Below are 24,261 nucleotides of genomic sequence, written 5' to 3'. Positions count from 1 at the left end.
AGACATGAGTGACTTTGTCACCTGCCACACTGTTCCATGGCCAGCCTCACTTCCTCACTCCACCTGGCAGGAACCCACAAACAGATCGGCCCCTCGCTAAGGACTAGCTGGCTGAATGGGCTCAAAAACAAAAACGGGCTGGGACAATGTGGCTAGTGGTAGAGTGCTTGCCTAGCATGCATGAAGTCCTGGGTTTGATTCTTTAGTACTGCATACACAGAGAAAGCCAGAAGTGGCTCTGTAGCTCAAGGAGTAGAGCGCTAGCCTTGAGCAAAAGAAGCTCAGGGACAGTGCCCAAACCCCAAGTTCAAGCCCCAGGACTGGAAAAAAAAAAGGAAGGGAGAGAGGGAGGGAGGGAGAGAGGGAGGGAGGAAGGAAGGAAGGAAGGAAGGGAGGAAGGGAGGGAGGGAGGGAGGGAGGGAGGGAGGGAGGGAGGGAAGAAACAAAGAAAAAAGAAAGCAAGAGAGACCCACAGACAGACAGACAGACAGACAGACAGAGACAGAAAAGAAACTGGATAGGTTCAAAAAATAATTAGCTCACACAGAGCCCTTATCCCACCTCAGTCCCCAAACCCACAGCAAAGGATGCTGTGGCTCTTCTTCCACATCAAGGAATGAAAACCCAAATCTCCTGACCTTAGATTCAGGGCTCGATGCGCTGCCTGGCCAGCTGTCTGAGCAATCCTGGCCTCTCTGTGAACCATGGCTTGGTCACAGAGCAAAACTTTCATGATGCTCTTCCACACCTAGCAGAGCTATGGGAACGGAGGCAAGTGATGGCCTACTTCAGTGGGGCTGAGGCGGAGACTGGAGGGACTGGAACTGGGAACCTGGGGGGAGAAACACACAGATTGTCATGGTCCTGCCTCCTGCATTGGTAATGTCAGAGCCCGCTGCGGGGGTACCTGGGGGCTGGACCAGCCAGTGCCAACCTGTGGTCCCAAGGTTCAAGATTCTGTTGTCCCTGCTCCCACACTAGATGGGGGCTTCCTCAACTTTCTGAAGCCAGATGGGTCTGGGATAGAGGAAAAGGGATAGATCAAAGGTAAATCCAGTTGGAAATTCCATCCCAGTGCCTTTCTGCTGGGAAAACTCCTCTATGAATCCACAAGAGTTTGGTGGAGACACATCTCCCCACTTGCTTCTCTAGATCACTCCCAGACCCCAGGCCTGGCCAGGCCAAATGTAAAGAAATGGATTGCAGTGGGCTGAGATGCTTTCCCCTTGCTCCACGGAAGTAGAGGGAAAGGCGCCGCAGCCAGTGGGTCCCCAACATCTCCTCCTTCCTTCTCATCACAGTCGGCCCTCGCATGACCACGGAGCCCCAGTCTCTGCTCGTGGATCTGGGCTCTGATGCCGTCTTCAGCTGTGCCTGGATTGGCAACCCGTCCCTGACCATCGTGTGGATGAAGCGGGGATCCGGTGTGGTGAGTCCAAGGCTCAGACCGGGGGGGGGGGGGGCTGGCAGCAAGGGGGGGGTCACTCAAAGGGAAAAGGACCCCAGAAAAAGGAAAGAAAATTCAGGCACCACCTGTACGCATCTTACCCCAGCACACTGGGCCTTTGCCATTTTGTCCTAGTAAGAACCTTGTAAGAAAAGCAAATGACCAACATTATAGGATGAGGGGAAATCTCTAGAAGTGCTTTTCTTCTTTTTTCCTTTATCTTCCTCCTTCCTTTTTTTTTTTTTTTTTTTTTTTTTTTTGATTGGTCATGGGGCTTGAACTCTGGGCCTGGGCGCTGTCCCTCAGCTCTTCAGCTCAAGGCTAGCACTCTACCACTTGAGCCACAGCACCACTTCTGGCTTTTTCTGCTTATGTGGTGTTGAGGAATCGAACCCAGGGCCTCATTCATGCAAGGCAAGTGCTCTACCACTGAGCCACCTTCCCACCCCTTCCCTCCTTTTTTACTCTTTTTTTTTCTTCCCTTCTCCTTCCTTCCTTCTTTCCTTCCTTCTTTCCTTCCTTCCTTCCTTCCTTCCTTCCTTCTTCCCTCCCTCCCTCCTTCCCTCCTTCCTTCTTTCTTCCTTCCTCCCTCCTTCCTTCCCTCTCTCCCTTCCTTCCTTCCTTACATCCGTCCTTTCTTCCTTCCTTCCTTCTTTCTAGTTACTAGGGTACTAGGGCTTGAACTTAGTGTTTAGTTTTTTCACTCAACCTTGGTGCTCTGTCACTTGAGCCATACCTTCACTTCTGACTTCTTGCTGGTTAATTGCAGATAAGTATAGTGGACGTTCCTGCCTGGGATGTCTTCACACCACAATCCTGAGATCTCAGCCTCCTGAGATAACAGGCATCCAATCTACAAAGACTTTTCAACTTGCCCCAAATAAAGTGCCTCTTAGCCTTACAGGGAGAGTGATTTCAAAGCTATGCTTTTTTTCTTGTGGTGTTTTGGGGTGTGTGTGTGTGTGTGTGTGTGTGTGTGTGTGTGTGTGTGTGTGTGTGTGTGTGTGTGTGTGTGTGTGTGTGTGTGTGTGTGTGTGTGTGTGTGTGTGTGTGTGTGTGTGTGTGTTTTATTGGGTAATACTGGCTTTGAACTCAGAGCCTCATGCTTTCTAAGCAGGTACTCTGTCACTTGATCCATGCCCCTCCCTTTGGTTGGTGGTGTTTTTGTTCTTGAATGTGGGGTAGCCTTATTTTTCTAGATAAGGCCTGGAGATTTTGCCCAAGGATGGCTTTGGACTGTGATCCTCTTACTTCTGTATCCTACATAGCTAGAATGACAAGTGTTTACTACTTCACCTGACTAGTTAGTTGAGATAGGAGTCTTGTTTACTTTTCATGTAGACTGGCCTCCACCTGCCATCCTCTTGATCTCCACCTGGTGAGGAGCTGGAATTACAGGCGTGAACCACCACACGTAATCCCCGTGTTCCTCTTATAAAATGTTCACATTCTTTTAGCGTACATGTGGGGGTTTTTTGTCCCTGGGAAAACTTAGCCTCTCTCAGTAACTGGCCAAAGCCACGTGGTAGTCACTGCTGGAGCCAGGACTAGCCAGTGCCCGATTCTTTCTTATCATCACCTCAAGCTGACTCACAAAAGGATGCTGGAGATGACCCTGAAAACAGATCCAAGGGTTCTCCAAATTCAGGTTCAGGATAATTTTCCTCTTGGCCAGCCTGGGGGAGGAGAAGCCATGGAAGGCGGGGTGGGGGGGGAGTCAGCATCCCACCCCTCTCCCCAGCAGAGGATCCCACGCCCCTCCCTTCTCTATGCACCATCCCATAGGCTGTACCTCGAGGGGGGCTGGCTTTGTTCAGATGGGGTCTCCTCTCCACTCAACCTCTCCCCTCCCTCCTCGTTATTAGGAGAGGTGCTGAGCACCACAGGCCTGCCCCCCTGCCCTTTGCATCTGACCCTCCCTAATTCTCCTAGGTCCTGAGCAATGAAAAGACCCTGACTCTCAAATCTGTCCGCCAAGAGGATGCTGGGAAGTACGTATGCCGAGCTGTGGTGCCCCGGGTAGGAGCCGGGGAGCGAGAGGTCACCCTGACCGTCAATGGTAAGACCCCCATACACCCTGGGATAGGCAGGGTGGGAGATGGGGACATTACCCCCAAAGGGATCATGTCACTGGCTCTGGACCTTGCTACCACTATTAGCAATAAGTCCTCCTCAGAACCAAAGCAGGAGAAGAGACCGGGTTTTCTGGAAACTTTCTTCTATTTTCTTCCCTTTCAAGAGATCTCAGGGGCAGTAAACTGCTGAGGGGGTCGGAGGTCAGAGGGTGACCCTATGTCCTGTCTGGCTGATACACTGGCCCTGACTGTGGTGAGGGAAAATGTAGGGGTGCATCTTCCTCTGCCCATGAACAGCCCCTCTCTGTAACATCAGAGCTGCTTCCTGCGGAGAGCTGTCACCATGCCCAGAAGCCAGGGTTCCCTTGAGGGCAGAGAACACATCTTTCCAGGAGGGTGGGTGTGTTCTTGGAAGGATGGGGTGCCTGTTTCAGGAGATGAGCTAGAGGGGCATCACCCAGGCCTCATGATGCAGGTGGCCACAGAGAAGCTGCCACTAGCTCAGGCCGGCCCCAACAAGGCCATGGCAGCGCGATCCGTGACGTATGCTTTCCCAGAAAGTCAGAAAACAGGGTGTTTACGTGAGACAATGCCATGTTCCCTGGCCATCTCTACAGGGCTGCCCTCCCTGCCCCCCCAGACACACACACACTTCTGTCATACCCACAGGCCTCTGGGAGCCCTCTGAACCCACTATAATAACCTCAGCCCATAGCCAATAGGATTTCAAGAGTTCTGATCACAGAGCAGCACCCCCGATAAGGGCCCTGGCTGAGTTCTGGAAATTCCCACCAGCAGCTGCACCTCAACCCAGCAAGCTGCTACTGCCCCAGCCTCATCCTCTCCCTTGATGGACTCAAAAACTCAGCCCTAGCTTGCGGCCCTCCCCCAGTAGCCCCTCAGATGTCCCCCGCAGCTCCTGTCCCCCTGATTTCCTGTCCTCCCCCTCATCGCCTCAGAGGGAGGAGAAGGAGACGCCAGAGTCTTCAGGAGATCACCTGTAGGGGCGGATCCCTGGCTCCAGAGCCCTCCCGCCTTTCCCCTTTCCCGTGTGTCCCCAGGACGCCACCAATAAATTGGTACTGCAGGGCTAAAAATAACAGCATCCAATCGCGCCTCTCTATATCCATGGCAACAGGCTGTAGCCTTTTTCTGCCTAGATGCCAGTGTCTGACACTCGGCTCAGCGCGCCACGCCACAGTGAAATCAGCCGCCCTCCCACTGGCCCGGCTGGAGAGGGTGCTGGGGAGTAGTCATCCAGGCCGACAGCTCTCCACACCTGCTGTACACCCCCATCTGTGGGCCGGCACCCTTAAACTCACGAGTCTCCTCCAGGGTCCCCAAGCCTGAAGCCATTAAGTGAGAATCCTCCTTTCTAAAGAAAGGGGTAGATAAGGAAAGGCTGACATTTTGCTGTCCCTTTTAGGCATTTCCCAAGAGAGATTTCTAGAGTAGAGGGAACCCCCACACACATCCTGCTCTGCCCCCCCAGGGCATGCATGCCTTGAAGGGACATTTCTCTTGGCCCTAGCTCAACAGCCTGAGCTGAAGCATCTGCCCAGGACTAAACTGAGCGTCCTTCCTTCCTTCCTTCCTTCCTTCCTTCCTTCCTTCTTTCCTCCTTCCCTCCCTCCCTCCCTCTCTCCCTTCCTCGCTTTCTTCCTTCCTTGCTTTCTTCCTTCCTTCCTCCCTCTCTTCCTCCCTGTCTTCTTTCCTTCTCTCTCTTTCTTTGTTTTGAGGATTACTGGGTTTTGAACTTAGGGCCTCACACTTGCAAAGCAGGTACTCTACCCCCTGAACCACACCTCCAGCCCTTTTCTGCTTTAGTTTTTGTTTTGTTTTGATGGATAGAGTTTTTTCTCCAGAGTAGCATCAAGCCAAGATCCTGCCACCTACACCTCCTGTGTAGCTGGAATTACAGATGTGAACCACCACACTCAGCTTGTTGGTTGAAAAAGAGATCTGGCTAGCTTGTTGTCTGGACTGGCCTTCAACTTCAGCCCTCCAGATGTTGGGATTTACAGATGTGAGCCACTGTGCCAAGCCTGATCTCTTTATCTCCTTTGCCTGTTACTTCCCCTCATTGTCAAGCGGAGAAAAGCTGAAAGGATTGGTGTGCAGGGAGGCTTGGGAAGGGGTCGATGAAGCAACCAGGGAGCCATTCGTGCCCACCCAGAGAGAACATCTGGAGAGGTGGCCAGGCCCAAGGACAGAGGCCTGGGTGTCCAGTGAATCCCTCCCATTCTCTTTAGGTTCCAATGAGCACCTTGGTAACTGAGCTGGCTCACACCAGGGAATCTGATGGAAGGGAAATATGAAAGACCTCACTGGTTGATTGACTTCCCTAAGCCCATTTGCCTTTGCCTAGCCTTTTGTTTCCTTTTTAAAAAAAAAAACCTCATAAATGCATATGTGTTTGCTGATGGATTTTAGAATCCTATAAACCCATGGATAGAGTTCCTTCGTCCTAGTGAGAGAAAGTACAAGACTTTATAGAGAATGATCACTTTTTGGTAGCAAAATCAAACAGGGAATCCTCAGAGCTCAGAGGCAAAGGCTGCTTGGAGCAGAGGGATTGATTTAAGCTACAGAGTCTGAAATCAGCCCTTTCTTTCTTTCCTTATTTATTTATTTATTTATTTTTGGTCAGTCATGGGGCTTGAACTCAGAGCCTGAGCACTCTCCCTGAGCTTTTCCACTTAAGGCTAACCCTCCACCACTTTGAGCCACAGTGCCAATTCCAGTTTTGTGGTGGTTTCTCTTGGAGATGAAAGTCTCACGGACTTTCTTGCCCAGGCTGGCTTCAAACGGCTATCCTTGATCTCAGCCTCCTGAGTAGCTAGGATTACAGACGTGAGCCACCTGTGCCCAGCATTCGGCTCATTCTTTCTTCTTTTTTCTTTTTTTCCCAGTCCTGGGGCTTGAACTCAGGGCCTGGGCACTATCCCTGAGCTTCTTTTACTCAAGGCTAGCACTCTACCACTTGAGCCACAGTGCCACTTCTGGCTTTTTCTGTTTATGTGGTACTGAGGAATTGAACCTAGGACTTCATGCATACTAAGCAAGCACTCTACCACTAAGCCACATTTCTAGCCCTCAGCTCATTCTTAAAGCCACTTGTGGGTGGTACCTTTATGTGGAAGAGATACCCCTCAATCCCACTCCCTGCCCTGCTCCCACCCCACTTCCCCCAGCCCTGAGCCAGCCCTTCACATTCTCAACTTGAATTGGGAATGACATCTAAGTGTTTTCCAATACCTTTTTTCCCCTTGGCTGAAACCTACTCATAGAAATGCAAATCTGTTTTAATTAAGGTGGCTAATAAACAGCAATTATGTTTGCAGCAATTTTTGCTTTGTTCCCAGCATAATGTTACCACCCTCCACCCCCTGAAGAACTGTGGCACTTAACTGTCTTTCTTCCTGTTCTGCCATCCAAGTCCCAGCTACCACCCAGGAACTGGGTACTGAGCACCAGAGTCTCTATCTCTCTTAGCGCCCATTCCAGCCAGGAAGTCAGTTGAACAACTTTACTTTTTGCTAGTTGTTACCTTTATTAGTTATTACCTTGCACTGTTAGGTGCGCATCGCACAGGGAAGACTCAGGTCAGACCATAGGCAGAACTAGCCAGGAAGGACAATGGAACAAGCCAGGTGGACAGTGTTGGAGCTTTGGTCTCACCTGGGCAGTCTAGGTTTATTTGTGGAGGGTGATAAGATAATGAACTAAGGATCTGAGTCCTAGGAATATGTGTGTGCACACCTACCCTTGGTGGAGGAAGAGAACCATTTTTCCCCCTCCCTCCCTCCCTGGCTTGGTGAAGGGTTCCCAATTTGTTAGGCAAGTGTGCCCTCTACTGGAGAACTGAGAAATGGCTGGAAGTCTTCCCAGCTGGTCTAAGTGGAGGTGACATTCTTTTTGTGTCTTCCTTTGCCCTGGCACCTGCCCCCACTCCCATACCAGGCTCACGGCGTCCTTCTGAGAGCGTTCCCCATTCACCAGACAGAATTATTCTCTCTCCTTCGAAGTCAGTTAGCACTTTATCTACATGACTCCCGTGGTAGGCTCACGCTTGGCACCTTTTATTACAGTTATTTATGTCTTCTGGGGATTCTGACTTCGCAGCATTCACTCATGATCCCTCGAGAGGTTTGGGATTGAATGCCTAATTTATCTTCAAGACCTCTACCTCGTAGATTCGGGGCCTTCGGTAAATATTTGCCAAAAGAGTGGGTTCATGAATACACTTCTGAACCCCTCAAAGAGGGGGGCCAGCTGAGGCCCTGCCCCTTCTTGGATCTGTAATGTGATGTTGTCTCCCCTCCTCTCCTCCCTCCCTCCCAACCCCCCTGCACCACCACAGGGCCTCCCATCATCTCCAGCACACAGACCCAGCACGCCCTCCATGGCGAGAAAGGCCAGATCAAGTGCTTCATCCGGAGTACCCCACCGCCTGACCGCATCGTAAGTGCTTCTCGAGACCCCACCCCACCAGCCAGGGGTCACCTCTGCCCATAGCCAGGCAGCCAGACGTCAGCACATCCTTCCCACCCTCCTTTCCCTCCACGGGGAAAATTACACCCTGCCTCGTCTCTCACAAACGCATCCCGAAGTCTAAACAAGACAGCCTCCTTCCTCAGAAGAGGCAAGCTCCAGGGAGCCAGCCAGCTGAGCACGGCAGCCATGAGAAGTTCTAACCTAATTCTGCATCCTGGGGCAGCAGGGAAAGGGAGGGTAGCAGAGGAAGGAGGGGGGAAAATCCCTTTCCTTTCCTGGTTCAAGGCCAGGGTTAGGAAACTGTGACACGAGTGGAATTTAGGTTGGTGCCCCTTTCTGCACCTCCCACAGTTCTCTTTTGGGATCTCTTCTGCACATCTTTGCTTGAACATTCCCCTTTGAGACATCCAGGCCATTCTGCTTTCCTTTCTCCAGAGCAGCCAAGACACCCCGATCATTCACCCACACCTCCTCTGACCCCCAAATGTTTGGGGTTCTTTTTTCTTTTAGTAGTTCTGAACATGCCAGTCAGGAACTCTACCACTTGAACCCTTTTTGTTTTCCGTTGGATTTTGTTTTTAGATAAAGCCTCATACCTTTGCACATACTGAGATCCTCCTGCGTCTGCTGGGATTACAGGTGTATGCTACCACTCTTGGCTTGTTTTGTTTTGTTTTCTGAGATAAGATCTTCATTGACTTTCTAGTTTGGCTGGCTTTGGACTTTCATCCACTTCTCTCCGCCTCCTGCATAGCTGGGATTGTGGGTGTGAGTCACCATACCCCAGCCATGTTCACATTCTTTGTTTTATGGTGCTATGGTTTGAATTCAGGGCCTTGCTCTTGCTAGGCAAGCACTTTACCACATGAGCCACACCGCCAGCCCTTTTATTGCTTTAGTTATTTTTCACATCGTCTCTAGACCTTGATCCTCCTATTTATAGCCTCCTGAGTAGCTCAAACTCACTGTGCTTGCTGCCATACCTGGCTTATTGGTTGAGATGAGGGGGGGTCTCACTAATTTTTTTATTCTTGAACCTCTATCCTCTCAATCTCTGCCTTTTGAGTAGCTGGGAATATAGATGTGAACCATTACATTCTGCCAGTGTTCATGTTTTTGTAAAGGAAGATCAGCTGGGCACTGGTAGTGGTTCACACCTGTTATCCTAGCTGGTAGCTAGGAGGCTGAGATCTCAGGAGGCTGAGATCTGAGGATCACAGTTCAAAGCCAGCCTGGGCAGAAAAGTCCATGAGAGTGCTAGCCCTGAGCAGAAAAGCTCATGGATATCACTCAGGCCCTGAGTTCAAGCCCCAGGATCACACACACACACACACACACACACACACACACACACACACACACACACACACACACACACACACACACACACAGGATCTTACAGGCCCTGAGTTCAAGCCCCAGGATCACACACACACACACACACACACACACACACACACACACACACACACACACACACACACACACACACACACACACACACAGGATCTTACATCCTAAAATATCTGAACTGGCAAAAACTCAGGCATGAAAACAAAGAAAAGGTAACATTTGGTAGCATTATTGCTGGAAAGATGCTACTTAAGTTAGCCCTGCTAACAAGACTTTCCAGGCACCAGCGCTACAGGACAGCAGCTTGGGGAAGGCAGGGCGTGGCCACGTGCGCCCAAGACCCCAAGCTGTTCAGACAGAAACCAATCTGTTGGTAAACTCAGTGCTTAGAATGTTACCGCTGTTTACACAATATTATATGCATTTTCTCTGGCATCCGGTTCATTCACCCTCTGAAAGATTCACAGAAACATTGTAAGAGTTCACATGTGTAACTAATACCTACGCCTCTCCACTCATTTTGCGCTTTGCTTGTTTAAAAAAAAAAAGCACAGGGCTAGAAAGGTGGCTCAGTGGTAGAGCGCTTGCCTTACATGCCTGAGGCCCTGGGTTCGATTCCTCAGCACCACATAAGCAAAAAGAAAAAAGCCGGAAGTGGCGCTGTGGCTCAAGTGGTAGAGTGCTAGCCTTGAGCTGAAGAGCTGAGGGACAGTGCCCAGGCCCAGAGTTCAGGCCCCACGACCAGACCCAAAAAAAAAAAAAAGCACAAATATAACACATATCCATTGGAAAATATTCCATTCAGCTTTTTTTTCTTCTTTTTTTGGTGCCAGAGTTTGAAGCTTGAACTCAGGGCTTTGAGGCTGTTCCTTAACTTTTTATTTTATTTTTTTCTATTCAAGACTGGTACTGTGCCACTTGAGCCACGGGTCTACTTCTGGGGTTTTAGGGATTAACTGGATATAAGGGTCGCTTGGACTTTCCTGCCCTGGCTAGCTTCAAACTTTGATCTCCATATCTCAGCCACCTATGTAGTTAGAATTACAGGCCTGAGCCACTGGCCCTCAACTCACGGAGTCCTTGAAAGAGCCTTACATCATCTTTCTCTTTGTAGCTGTCCATGTCTAGCTACTGAGTCTCAAGGGGAGCCCTTTTGTCCCTGGGGAGCAGTGAGCAGAATCTGGTGATGCTAGACATATCGTTAGTGGAATGAGAAACACTGTGATCACCTGCAGCGCCCCCCTGGGGCACCCTACAGCCAGGCTGGGGCACATGACAAGTCCCCCTCTTGTTTATGCCTCTGGGCCTGGCATCGTTCCCATGGGCATGGAGCAAAGGTATGCCCAGGGCAGCAGACACGACACGTTTGCAAAACAACCCTATGCGAAAGTCGCTGTCACCCCTGTAAATGAAGATAGATGAGGATGGCCACACACCCACCTCTCAACAAACACACTCGTGTAAAAACCAGGGTCGTCGCTCGGGACATCACCCCGGAGCACGTGGGAAGGGGCTGGGTGGCCAGGGGAGGGCTAGGCTGTGATTGTCAGAGCCCCTCCTTTCCCTGTGCAGACCCCCGCGTGCGAGGTGACCCTCCTAAGTGGCCCCACCCTGCATGTGCCCCTGAGACACGGCCTTGGGCGTTGTGCGCATGCGTTGTGGGTGCGTATGTGTGCGTGGGTCTGTGGGGTATGTGGGGGGGGCTACAATCATGATGCTGCCTCTGTCTGCGTGTACATGTGTGATTGTTGGTGTGTAGAGTGTGTATGAGTGTGTGCGTGTGTTATGTTTCATGTATATTGGGGTGTGTGTGTGTGATATACACCATACTTCACAGAGTGTGTGTGTGTGTGTGTGTGTGTGCCGCTCTGGGGGGACATGTTGAATGCATTTGTGTTCATATGCAGGTCTGTAGTGTGTGTGTACATAGTATGATATGTGTTTTATCCATCTACAGTGTACTGCAGATATGTATCCTGTGGTATGCATTTTGTGACATGGTATGCTTGTGCCAGGGGAACACATGTGTGTGATGTGCATGCATGTAGTCATGTGTGCTTACACGTGAGGAAGTGTGTGTTATGTACATGTATGAGTTGGGTCATATATGTTTATTTGTATTTGCAGTATTAATGTATGTGTTCTCTCATGTACACATGTTTGGGTGTTGTGATAGTCATGTGTGTTACGTGGTATGGTTCATGTTTACATGTACCCTGTATATCTGTGTGGATCATATGTACATGTAAGACATGTGCTTATGTTTGTCATGGTGTGTTCTGCATGTACTTGATGTGTATAGTGGTTATGTATGTGCACGTGTGGGTCATGTTTGTAGTATGTATGGCACGTGCCATGACATGCATACATGTGTGTTTATGTGGGTTGTTTTCACACGTTCAGTGCATGTGTTGTTGTATTTGATGCCGTGTGTGCTCTGTGTGTGTGTGTGAGTGTGTGTGTGAGTGTGTGTGTGCAGGTGCCCCTGTGCACCTGCTGGTTGCAGTGGCAGTGAACTTGAACGTGAGCCTGGCCTTGCGGGTGTCCGGGAGCCAGCGCTGCTGATGCAGGTGGCCTTGGTGAGGGTCCCCCCCCTCACCCTGCCCACCCCCTGCTGGCAGGCCTGGTCCTGGAAGGAGAACGTGCTGGAGTCTGGGACCTCAGGGCGCTACACGGTGGAGACAGTGAGCACCGAGGAGGGGGTCATCTCCACCCTGACCATCAGCAACATCGTGCGGGCCGACTTCCAGACCATCTACAACTGCACAGCCTGGAACAGCTTCGGCTCCGACACCGAGATCATCCGGCTCAAGGAGCAAGGTGAGGGCCGCCGGCCAAGGAGGGCACCCGCAGGGTGAGGCCGGGTCCAGGAAGGGTGTTAGCGCCACGCAGCCTCGGTCTGGCTCCCTCTAGGTGAGGTGTACTGGCCTCCACCATGAAGCAAAAAGGGAACACACCTGCTCAGCAGGTAGCTCAGAGGGTCTCAGGAAGGGTGACTCATACTGAGATGGGCAGCTGGCTAGGACAAGCTTCTGAGGGTCGTGGCTTCATGCCCCTTGCCCTTTTCTGGGCCTGAGAGCCCCTAGACAGTGCCATGGCTGGGTATAGCACAGGGATACACTGGCCTGGCCGACAGGCCAGTCCATTCACCCACAAGTCCCATGGAGCAACCTAAGTCAAAACTAAGTGGCAGCATTTTGCTGTCCTGGTGATTCCTGGCATGGGGGCTGGGCTCAGATCATCCCCAGTGCCCTTGGAGACATGTGAATCCCTAAGCTATAAAGGAGATACCATCCAGAAGGGCAGCACTGGGCAGAAAGAGCACTGAGCAGCTTAGAACTCCAGTCTCAAGCTGGGCATAGTAGTACATGCCTATGGTCTCAGCTACTGGGGAGGCTGAGATAGAAGGACCACTTGAGTTCACAAGTTCAAGACCAGCCTAGGTAAAGCCTACCTCAAAAAGACAGAACAGCTGGGTGCTGGTGGCTGTAATCCTGTGATCAGGAGGCTGAAATCTGAGGATTACAGTTTGAAGCCAGCCTGGGCAGGAAAGTCCATGCGACTCTTGTCTCCAAGAAGCTACTCAGAAGAAGCCAGAAGTGGCGCTGTGGATCAAGTAGTAGAGCACTAGCCTTGAGCAAAAGAAGCTCAGGGACAGCGTTCAGGCCCTGAGTTCAAACCTCAGGACCAGCATTAAAAACAACAACAACAAGAACCCCAGTCTCTGCTCCGTGTTCTCAGGCACAGGGGAGACCCCTCCAAGGGGTGAGGACAGGTTCCAGAGTTGGATCCTCAAACACCTGCAGACCTAACTGGAGGTCCAGGGATGGCTCTCAGCCAGGCTTTGGGCCTCTGCTTCAGATACTTGGGGCCAACTCGGGGCAGAAGGTCCCACCTGCTCAGTGATTACACCTGGGATTATCAAACCTCTCAGGCCTCCTAACACCCCTTCCCTAATAGGTGCTGCTTTGCATAACGCTTTGCGCATAACTTGCATAATATCATCCACACCTCATCCAAACCCTCCTGGATCCCCTGTTGCCTCCCCTCCTTGTCTTCCTTCGGTGCCCCCCCACCCCTGTGCCCCTACCCTTGGTGTGCTCACCCACCCCCTGAAACCCTCTGGGGCTTCACTTCTTTCTCTCCCCCTCCTCTCCCCCCCCCTCTGGAATCTCCAAGTCAGTTGGGGTGAGCCTGGATCTGTAGGGGTGGTCCCAGAGACATGAAGGAGGAGGAGCCCCCCTCATTCCAGTCCCTCCAGGTGGCCGATCCCCCTGTCCCACCCCACCCTGGCCAGCCAGGCCCTGGCTGTAGACGCTTGCTTTATTTCCAAACAGGTTCGGAAATGAAGTCGGGAGCCGGGCTGGAAGCAGGTATGGAAGGAGACAAAGAGATCTGCCCCGGGGAAGGTGGGAGGGATTCTTGGCTAGTGGGGGCGGGGACCCACGACGGGACAGGGAGGTTGCTAATGACTCTTTCCTCCCCCTCACTGAGGACTTAGTGCAGTCAGAGCTGTGGGTCCTGGGAACCACACACTCACACATACACACACACACACATACACCTGTTTCCTGCCCAGGACCCTGCTCTTACTCCTCCACGTCCTTGTTGCGTATCTTCGGAAGCCCAAGCTCCTGAGCCCACCCTGCTGTCCCCCTGCATCCTTCTGTGCTCCATCCCCAGCTGCGCCATGGCTCCCCAGCATGCCAGCTCCCTGACCCTTGCTGAGGCCTGCTCCATCCGTGCTTGCTCGCTCAGGCCTCCTCCCTCCCCCTGTGTCCCCTGTGAAGCATCATCTCACCTCCAGCCTGAGTCTATTGGGTATTCCCTCACCCCGATCCCAGGCACCCACACCAACAGTGTGGTCATCGGTGCTGACCCTGGGCTGGGTTACTCTGTCAGTTACCCTGGACAATCGGTTGTCCCGCCCCCAATCCCCAAGCAGAAAACCGGAAGAGAGAAGCAGGACAGCAAATCAGACTCCTCCTCAGGGTGATGAAGGATACACTAAGAACTTGGGGGCACTTCTGTCCTAATTCTCTTTCTCCTGCTAGCCCTGGTCCATGTCATACTCTGTAATGAGTCCTCCTCCCTCCTTCCCAGATTAGTGCAGGCAGCCCACTGAACTCAGCCTCCTGCTGGGTTCCTCAGGGGAGGGGTGGTGACTCCTTCCGGTCACACACCTCACAGCATCCTCTCTTGCCGGCAGTGACACCTCACATGGAGCCCTCCCTTCCTCCCACACCACTGCCCACCACGTGGGGACTGCCCTCCAGCCAAGATGGCTCCTCAGAGAAATGCAGACTCTCAGACAGCAGCTGCTGCTGCCCAGTTCAGGGGTACAGATGACATGTCCCTTTGAGGAACCATCATGTCTTGGCAATTGAAATAAGCCCCTAGTTATTTCCTGGGAAACTTGCTAGGAATCTAAGGAGAAACTAGATGCAACTCATAGTAATGAAGTTCGCCCCACAGAACCACCTCTGTTATCCTTTCCTAATGGAACAAAAGCAGGAACATCTCTTTTTCAAAGCCAGTTCAGCCATGACTACTGAGACCAACCCAAACATCTCCCATCTCCATCCTTCAGTGTTCATTTGCCATGTCCACCCCCTCCTGGTCACCTCTTCCTGTCCCCTCTGCGGTGGTCTCTGCCACCAATAGGTAGGTAACAAGTGAGTTAGTATGCAAGTCCTAGTGTGTGGAAGAAATGGAGCCCTGTAACCCCACGCTGCTGTGGAGCTAGATGCCAGCTCTGTATGGTAGGTGTCCCTACCTCTGCCCCACGCCTCCTCCCAGCAGCATTTGCATGCTCAGGGTTTCAGGGTTTCTTTCAAGAAGCCTTTCTAGAAAACAACATGAGTATGGTGATGGTAGAGTGTTTGCTTGACATTCATTCATGAGGCCTTGGGTTTCATGCCCTGTAACAGGGAATGAAAGAAGGGAGGAAAGGAGGGAGGGAGGGAAGAGAGGGAGGGAGGCAGGGAGAGAGGGACGGAGGGAGTGAGGAAGGAAGGAAGGAAGGAAGGAAGGAAGGAAGGAAGGAAGGAAGGAAGGAAGGAGAGAAAGAGAGAGGGAGGGAGGGAGGATGGGAGGGAGGGAGGGAGGGAGGGAGGGAGGAAGGATGGGAGGGAGTGAAGAAAGGGAGTGAGGAAGAGAAGAGAGGAAAGAAAGGAAGGAGGGAAGAATCTTGGATGGGAGGGAAGAAAGAAGGAAAGGAGGGAGGGAGGGAGGGAGGGAGGAAGGGAAGGAAAGAAAGGAGGAAGGGAGAAACAAGGGGGAGGATAAGGGAAGGGGATGGAGAGGAGGGGAAGGATAGGCGAACCCCAGCTCCAGAACAAATACCTACCTTTCCTACCCTAGAAGGTGAGTGGGAGGGAACTCAGTCTTTGAAAGAATTTCCTCACCTCTGAGATTTCAATCTCTTCCCACAAACGCAAACACTTGAACAGAGCCAGGCTCTCCTTGGAAACTTCCACCCACATTCCTACATCTTAACCCCATAACAACTCTCTGCCCTCTGCACTGGCATTACCCCCATGTACAGATAAGAGAGCTAGAGTGAGTTCAGGGGAGAGTGGGAGAGCGCTTCACAATGCAGTGGCCACAAGATGGGATGGGGGTGGGGTGTAGTGATGAGAGAAGATTTTAGCAACTGCATATCAAGTCATTTGGCTGCTCTGGCCCTCGCTCTGTCTGTAAAATGGGAAACTTGGATCCAGTAGGTCCTAGGGTCACCCTGTCCATTATTCTCTAGTTCTATTGCTGATGGACTCCTCAGGACCGAAAACCACCTATGCAGCCATAGAAGGACCAGCGCTGCTGGCTGAGCAACCCCTCCATCCTCACCCCCAGCCCCAGCCCTCCTCATCATGGGCAGAGGCGCTGGAGAGACTGGGCAGGGACTGAGGGCTGCCCTAGCTGGAGTTCTGGGCCTCTCAAGCTAGACAGGTGCAGTTGCTCAGGTGACTGGTCTAGAAGGAAGAATGGGATAAGGGTGTCAAGGGATGGTTGTAGGCAATCTGTGGATCTGAGACTAAGACACCTGGAGGCTACAATTCTGACACTTGTCAGGTCCTAAGAGGGAGGTTTTCTTAGATTCCTAAGGGCTGATTGATTCTATCATCCTGTTTGCACCAGAAAAAAGGAAATGAAGGGACAAACTGGGTAAACAAGGACAGAACCATACTCATTTTTTTCCCAAGAAAAGCCAGGACCCGTAACACCAGCCACCCATGATAGCTTCCCTACTGAGTGCCAAAAGGGCTAAATGATGTCAATCTCACCCTCATCTCCTGTGTTCCTCTCCCCTGACCTGTCTGTCCTTTCTGTGTCTGCTCCAGCCTCTGCCCCTTCCCTATTCCTCCCTGCCCTCCCCCTCTACCCTGTGGCTCCACCCTGGTCTGCATAGCCCCAGCCAGACCTGACTCTCTGCTGGACTCCGCCTCCAACTGCCCAGGCCCCACCCAAGCATTTCCCAAGAGGGGCCCACGTGGCACTGGTCTGGTCCCGGCTTGGTTACTGAGTGAGATCCTGGGGGGAGCCAAAGACATCCCCCATCCCTCATCACCCATGTCTGTTTCTCTCCCAGAATCTGTGCCGATGGCCGTCATCATCGGTGTGGCCGTAGGAGCTGGTGTGGCCTTCCTGGTCCTCATGGCAACCATTGTGGCCTTCTGCTGTGCCCGTTCCCAGAGAAGTACGGGAGGGAGACCCGGGATCTCAGGGAGGGGGACAGAGAAAAAGGCCAGGCTTAGACTGCCCCGGCGAGCAAGTAAGCAGCAGTGCCATGAACAGGGGCCCTAACAGTGCTGTGAGCTCCTGGGGCAGGGATGGGTGTGTTAAGTGCGGCACCATGGGTGTCCGGCACAAGTGGGAACTGGGCTGAGGCTGAACTGAACTAGACTGACCCTCATCCAGTAGGGCACACAGCCAGCACTTGAGGTTGGGACCACAGTGAGACCCAAGGGGAAGGGAGATGGTTTGGTGGGTCATCATTGTTCTGCGAGGGCCAATAGTTTACAATGCAGGTCACCCACACAGGGGTAAAAACCTATGCAAAGAATTATTCTGAACAGTCGTAGAGGTCTTTTAGTCATTCTAGTGTTTGTAAGCCCTTAAAGAATTGTGTGCATGCTGAGCTCAGCTCTTGAGTTACATGTGATGGACAGGAGGCAAAATAGATACATTAAGGAAGGCAAAGTCCTCTAGTCCCGCCTCCCTATACCACGTGACACTGGGCAAGCCACACCTATTCCAGACCTGGAGGTTTCTCTTCTGTAATAGTAAGGAGTTGGATGACTTGACTTTTCTGATACTATATGGCTCTTGACTCCTATGAGAGAAAAAATACAAAGTGAGTCCCCAAGGGACATCTGCCTCCTCAACCCAGCTACCTTCATGGATCAGAAAGAAGCCCAGGGTTCTCACATTCCATCCACTCCCATCTTGGCCCCATGATGACTCCTAACAAGGTGGTCTTGAAGACCTCCATGGCTACCCCAGGGGAGCAACATTTTCACAAGAATAAAGCTTCCATCATGGGAGGAAGGACAGGGACACTGGACCCTTGCGGGCTGGCTTCTGCTGTAGGAGAGAGGGTAGCCATAGGACCTTTCAGGTCCTTTCTTACAAATTTGTGGTTCTATGAATGGAGAGCTCAGAGCCTGGTGAGAAAGTCAGAGAACCCTTCCTAGAAGGAAGTGAGAAGAGGATCTAGTTCAGTAAAGCGGAAGAATGGATGGGATAGCCTCTCCAGCCCAAAGGGGGTGGGGTGGGGAGACACTGAGGTATAGGAGCAAGGAATCAGGCGGCCATGTGGCCAGAATTCTCAACGCCACACAGCCCACAGCAAAATCCACACAGGTGTTCAATGGGTGGGGGTGCAGCTGGCAAAGCTGTTGGGTTCAGGAGCTGATGGGAGGGTAAATCCTGTAGGGTGGTGGGCTGAGGGGTGTCATGGGGGGGTGGGCAGGGAGCTGTGATATCTACGGATATAATGCAAGAGATGGAGGGCTGAATGTGTTGCCTGTGCTTTCCTGTTTTATGTCCAGATCTCAAAGGTGTTGTGTCAGCCAAAAATGATATCCGAGTGGAGATTGTCCACAAGGAGCCTACTTCTGGTCGGGAGACTGAAGAGCACCCCACCATCAAGCAGTTGATGGTAAGAATGCTGGTCAGGCTGCACCCCATCTTGGGATGCTGTGTCTGGAAGGTCCTGGAGCCAGAGGCTTCTCATTGTCCTCCATACCTCTCAGAAGGAATTCGTCAGTCAAGATGAGCTTGTCTGTTCCTCCTGGAGACCAGGAACATGCTCACAGACAAAGAACATGGATTTGAGTGCCGGCTGGATTGTGATGTGGGGTTGGTCTGATTGGTAAATCCAGGTCCCAAAGATATCTAAGGGGCAGTTCCTGGCCTCAGAGAGAGCCTGGCCATTGAGTATGGCAAGAATGTATGCTTAAATGGCCATATTTTGCTACACATACACACACACACACACACACAGAGATGGATATGGATATTCAGTACATTCCCACACATGCAACCATAAGAAGTGTAGGTTCTTCCTTGGGAACTAGATAGCCCACCAAAGTCAAACTCAAAAGTTCTCTAGCAGTGGTTCAGGCCATAATCCTAGCTGAGATCTGAGAATCTCCAGTAGAAGCCAGCCCAAGCAGACAAATAGAGACTGTTATTTCCAATGAATTAGCAAAAAGCCAGAAGGGGAGGTGTGGCTCCAGTGGTAGAGCACCAGCCTTGAGAACTTTTCCAGCAATACCAGCGACCTCATCTCCTTTCACGGACCAAACCACTTCACTGTCTGGGTAGAAACCTAAACAACTATGCCAGACTGTGGCTGGGATATGTTTGGATAGAGGTAGCAGCGCAGGGAATACAAACATGGACTTCTCTGAGCCTCAATGACTTCAGAAGAGATGGGGGTGATTCCAGAACTCCCTGATGGTACCTAAACTTGAGGAAGTCAAATCTCTGACATAAAAAATGACATCATATTTGCATATAACCTATGCATATCTTCCTGAATACTGTAAATCACCTCTAGATTATTTATTAAGAAAAAGGTGCTCATACCTGTAATCCTAGCCACTCAAGAAGCTGAGATCTGAGAATCGTGATTCGAAGCCAGCCTGGTCATACAAATCTGAGAGACTCTTGATCTCCAGTTAACCAGCACCAAAAAAAAAAAAAAGTACAGGTGTGGCTTAAGTGGCAGAGAGCCAGCCTTAAGCAAAAAAGCCAAGTGAGAACAAGAGGCCTTGAATTCAAACTCCAGAATTGGTGGATGCACGGTTGCATGTACACACACACACACACACACACACACACACACACACACACACACACACACACACACACACACACACACAAAATGTAACTGCTATGCAAATTACTGTTACACTGCACTGTTATGGGAAAATGAGGAGGAAAAACAATCTATACATGTTCAGCGAAGAGGCAGATTGCCCCCAAATATTTTCCATCCACTGCTGGTTGAATTCACAGATGTGGAACTAGAGAATCTGGAGGCCTGTCAATGTTTAGCTGCTGGTGTTGCTCTAAAACCGCCCACTAGATGGTGAGCAATGGCTGTTCTACTCATCCCCAACAGAGGTGCCAATGTTTACTGAACGGACTTTTCTACCACTCTCTCTCTCTAACCTATCGATTTTCAGGCCCTGTTGATGCCACTTAGAAAACATGTCCCAGGCTGGACACCAGTGGCTCACATCTGTAATCCTAGCTACAGGAGGCTAAGACCTGAGGGTCGCAGTTCAGAATCAGCCAGGACAGGAAAGTCTGTCAGACACTTACATCCAATTAACTACCACAAAGCTGGAAGTGGAGCTGTGGCTCAACTGATAGCAAAAAAGCTGAAGGACAGCACTCAGACCTGAGTTCAAGTCCTAGTACTGGCACACACACACACACACACACACACACACACACACACACACACACACACGACACACATGTGCACATGCATGCACACACAGAGGCTCAGATGTGTGTCCCACTTCCTCTCTACTGGTACCCCCTTAATTTGGGGCTCCTTCTTGCTCCCCTATTATGGCAGCCCCTTCACCCTTCATCCCCAATGAGCCTTGAATTCCTCTTCCTCGGGACCTCAGACACTATGCCTTCAGGAAAGAGCAGTGGTCACAGCATTTTATAAGAGCAGAGGGGAGGTTTGGCAGAAAGGTCTTGTTAGAGGCCCTTGTGGCCAGCTTTCATCTGGGGGAGATTGCCATCCCCTCCCCTAGATCCTTCCCTCTCTGAGCTTGGGAATGTCCCCATCATTAAGGGGCACAGGCTTAGAAGTTTTGTTTAGTGGGAAAGAAGAGCCCCAGTCCAGAGGGAGCCAGAACATTTGCTGGAAAATGAAAAAGCAACAACTACTATTACAATATTATCAGTGAAGAAGTAACTGGATGGAAACACTTTGGGTGACTTTGTGGAGCTCCAAAAGGAGACAAGAAAAGCAAATTGCCAGAGAGAAGAAACAGCCTGCTTAGAGAGTAGGTGGGATCCTGGCCTAGACCAAGCCCTCAGCAGAAGTGACTCCTGGAAGGCATCTCAGGTCGGGGGTGAAGCCTCATCACGGTTATTCAGATTATTTCATACAGCAACCGTGTGCTTAGTCCAGTTTGTTCTTTATCCTGTGCCTCCTTCTTGTTCTCACTGGTTTAGAGCTAAGCCTCTGCACGCACTCATTCAACATTTGGAAATGCTCTGTTACATATCAGGCAACATGCTGGTCAGAGAGTGAATAGATTCCATTCCAGAAACATTTTGGTCCATGACCACAGTAGTCAAGGCCCTGGACCGCGTGTGGTGGGGACCCACAGAGAACACCAATGTCCTCCCCTTGGCATCTGTTAAGGAAGACAGTTTTCCCGTGCATCTGAGTCACAGCTGTGGACAATGGATATAACCCACTGTGTTAGTCACAAAGTGCTGGAGAAAAATTAACTTGAAAAGAGACTTATTTTGGCTCAGGGCTTTGGAGGTTTCAGTCCATAGTTACTTGGCCTTGTTGTCTTTGGACCTGTGATGAGACTGAACATCATGGCTGAAGCCCCAGGGCAGGGCAGGGAAGGCTGCTTACCTCATGGAGGACAGGAAGCAAAGGAAGAGAGGTAGGACTAAGGTCCCAGTGTTCTCTTCAAGGACACCCCGCCCACCCCCACCCCCAGTCATGCAACTTCCTTCTAGCAGTCTGTATCTCCTAAAGTTTCACCAATCCTCAGTAGTGCCACAGGCTGGCAGCCAAGCCCTCAACACATGGAGGTTGCGGGGGGGGGGGGGGGGCTGGGTGGTGGTGGGGCAGGGAATGTCACTTCAGATCCAATACATCACATGTTCCTATTCCTTGTGATTCCTTCTGAAGCTCTTCATGAAGCCCTGGTCAAGCTTAGTGGCCTGCCCCAAAGAGCCTGGCCTATTCCTAGAAGTTAATGCTCTCTGATTATTTATCTCCGGCGCCATCTTTCTGATCTACAGAGCTGTATCTTAATCTCTGTATTTCTGGCCCTTAGCACCTGTGCTAGGCCAGGAATTTTTAATAAATGCTCAATGAATCAAACGGAGTTGACAAAATGAGCTCCCTGGAGATGGTGCTCTAGCTCAGCCAAAGAAAGCATGGCCTTCCAGACCTGCCCTGAACCTCATCCATCCCTCCTGTCTCCCCCTCACAGTCTTTTAGGATGAGGGCCCCAGGAATATGGATAAGATCCTGAACCTCATCCCAAATCCTTCTGCCTACTACAGTCCAAGCAGTAAGGGGTAGTGAGGAGGGAGCATACACAGAAAATCTTTGAGCTCATTTCCCACATCTTCTCCATGGAGGAAGTGGAGTTGAGCCAACTTTCTATCTACTGAATCATCATAATTTGGATTATAGATGGACCGGGGTGAATTCCAGCAAGACTCAGTACTGAAGCAGCTGGAGGTCCTCAAAGAAGAGGAAAAGGAATTTCAGAACCTGAAGGTAAGTATGGCAATGGGCTCTAAAGATGAAGCTCCCATTGGGTCTGAACTGCAGTTCTAATGGCCCTGATCCTAGTCCATATGAAGAACCACAGGAAGCAAAAGAGCAGGGCTAGAAGTCAGTCAGGGGACAGGTGCCTAGCCATGCCCAGAGTACCTGTTCTCTCCCAATCAAGGCTGAAAATGTGAAGGCTGAGTTACCCCACCCCACCCCACCCCAGTTTGCTCCTCCCACAGCCTTCTCACAAGTAGATTTTCAGATTCATTGCTCATGTTCTGGGCACAAACACACACACAAACCTGGTCAGGAGCATCTGGAACACCTGCCAGCTTCTCACCTCTTGCTCTCGCCCACCCAGGACCCCACCAATGGCTACTACAGCGTGAACACATTCAAAGAGCACCACTCCACCCCAACCATCTCCCTGTCCAGCTGCCAGCCAGACCTGCGTCCTGCAGCCAAGCAGCGCGTGCCCACCGGCATGTCTTTCACCAACATCTACAGCACCCTGAGTGGCCAGGGCCGCCTCTACGACTACGGGCAGAGATTCGTACTGGGCATGGGCAGCTCCTCCATCGAGCTCTGTGAGCGCGAGTTCCAGAGGGGCTCCCTCAGCGACAGCAGCTCCTTCCTGGACACGCAGTGTGACAGCAGCGTGAGCAGCAGCGGCAAGCAGGACGGCTACGTGCAGTTTGACAAGGCCAGCAAGGCCTCTGCCTCCTCTTCTCACCACTCCCAGTCTTCATCCCAGAACTCCGACCCCAGTCGACCCCTGCAGCGGCGGATGCAGACTCACGTCTGAGGATCCTCGTGGCACACACTGTGGGTGGGGATGGGCAGGGAAAGGAGGGCAGGGCCCCAGCACAGGCCAACGCTATGATGGCCTCGGAGCGCCTCTGCCACCATCTTCCTTCCTGATGAAGCACAAATCTGGTCCCCATCTGCTTGGAGCCACAGACGGGCGGGGGTGGGGAGATGGAAAGAGGATGCAGCTGAGTGCACCGTGCTTGGCATTGGACACACTGGTTCCCCGGCCCTTTCCTGGAGACCCTTCGACCGCCTGCTCCTCCCACAGGCTCCCGTGGCAGCTATAACTTTGCTTTTCTGAAACTGCCGTCCACTCTCCGGTCTCCCCCTTTGGGCTTTCCTCTCCTTGATGCCCATAAGTCCCCCCACCCCTACCCAGTGCTTGTGCTCCTCACAGCCCTGGGAAAGGGGGAGTTCTTCCCAGCACCCAGCCGCCCCAGAGGACTTACCCCACCCACCCAGCTTTCCTGCTGCTTAGTAAAAACATGCTTTGGAGGCTGAAGGAGTCAGAAATAGTCCTGGCCAAAGGAGCACACTGCTAGGGAGTCCACCCTCCAATTCGTTTGGTGTTTTGTGTCCATATTCTTGCAGTTCTGTCATTGGACTTGATGCCTCTGAACGTGGAGGTGGGACTGGCCCAATCAGAGCCTGGTATTCCCTGGGGGGGGGGGTGACTAATAAAGGGATGGAGGGAGAATATGAACTCCTGGGGAAACATCTCACCCCACACACCCCTGGCCAGACTGTGCGGTTCAGAGCCTTCCCTCCCCCACCCCCACGCCCCTGCTTTGTGTACTCCTCTCTTCCCCACAGCACAATTGGAGTTAATAGAAGAGCTTCTCCGGTCAGGGTTCTTGGACCAGTCATTGAAGAGTGTTTCCTGGGGGTGAGGGTGGGAGGGTATCGGTTTGAAGGGCTGGAGTCAGGTCTTTCAGAGGATGAAACTCTCCTCCTTGGCTGATGAACATGAGGAACAATGATCCAGTCTCCAAGAAGAATCTGTAGGAAAGCTTATCTGCGTCTCCCCCTTCCCTCTCCCCCCCCCCCCGCCCCACTCCCAACTGAGAATA

The 24,261-nt window shown here is 51.6% G+C and overlaps 1 protein-coding gene across 4 annotated transcripts in view; it reads left to right on the top strand.

Moving 5' to 3' along the window:
* Window positions 1-24,261, top strand: part of Kirrel3 (kirre like nephrin family adhesion molecule 3) — a 564,018-nt gene extending 539,757 nt beyond the window's left edge. The window contains exons 9-17 of one of the 4 annotated variants that reach the window (XM_070038306.1): window positions 1,302-1,429; window positions 3,380-3,506; window positions 7,886-7,986; window positions 11,994-12,192; window positions 13,710-13,745; window positions 16,964-17,146; window positions 18,426-18,535; window positions 22,298-22,384; window positions 22,743-24,261. In XM_070038306.1, coding sequence (XP_069894407.1) covers window positions 1,302-1,429; window positions 3,380-3,506; window positions 7,886-7,986; window positions 11,994-12,192; window positions 13,710-13,745; window positions 16,964-17,146; window positions 18,426-18,535; window positions 22,298-22,384; window positions 22,743-23,186 — 1,415 coding nt within the window. In that variant the 3' untranslated portion in view covers window positions 23,187-24,261. The remainder of the gene's footprint in view (window positions 1-1,301; window positions 1,430-3,379; window positions 3,507-7,885; window positions 7,987-11,993; window positions 12,193-13,709; window positions 13,746-16,963; window positions 17,147-18,425; window positions 18,536-22,297; window positions 22,385-22,742) is intronic. The other 3 variants (XM_070038308.1, XM_070038307.1, XM_070038310.1) reach the window with 3 other exon arrangements.

The sequence above is a fragment of the Dipodomys merriami genome, unplaced genomic scaffold (genome assembly GCF_024711535.1).
Source record: "Dipodomys merriami isolate MVZ:Mamm:240054 unplaced genomic scaffold, mDipMer1.0.p SCAF_29, whole genome shotgun sequence".
In the NCBI taxonomy this organism is placed as follows: domain Eukaryota; kingdom Metazoa; phylum Chordata; class Mammalia; order Rodentia; family Heteromyidae; genus Dipodomys; species Dipodomys merriami.
This window is presented reverse-complemented; position numbering and strand designations above follow the sequence as displayed.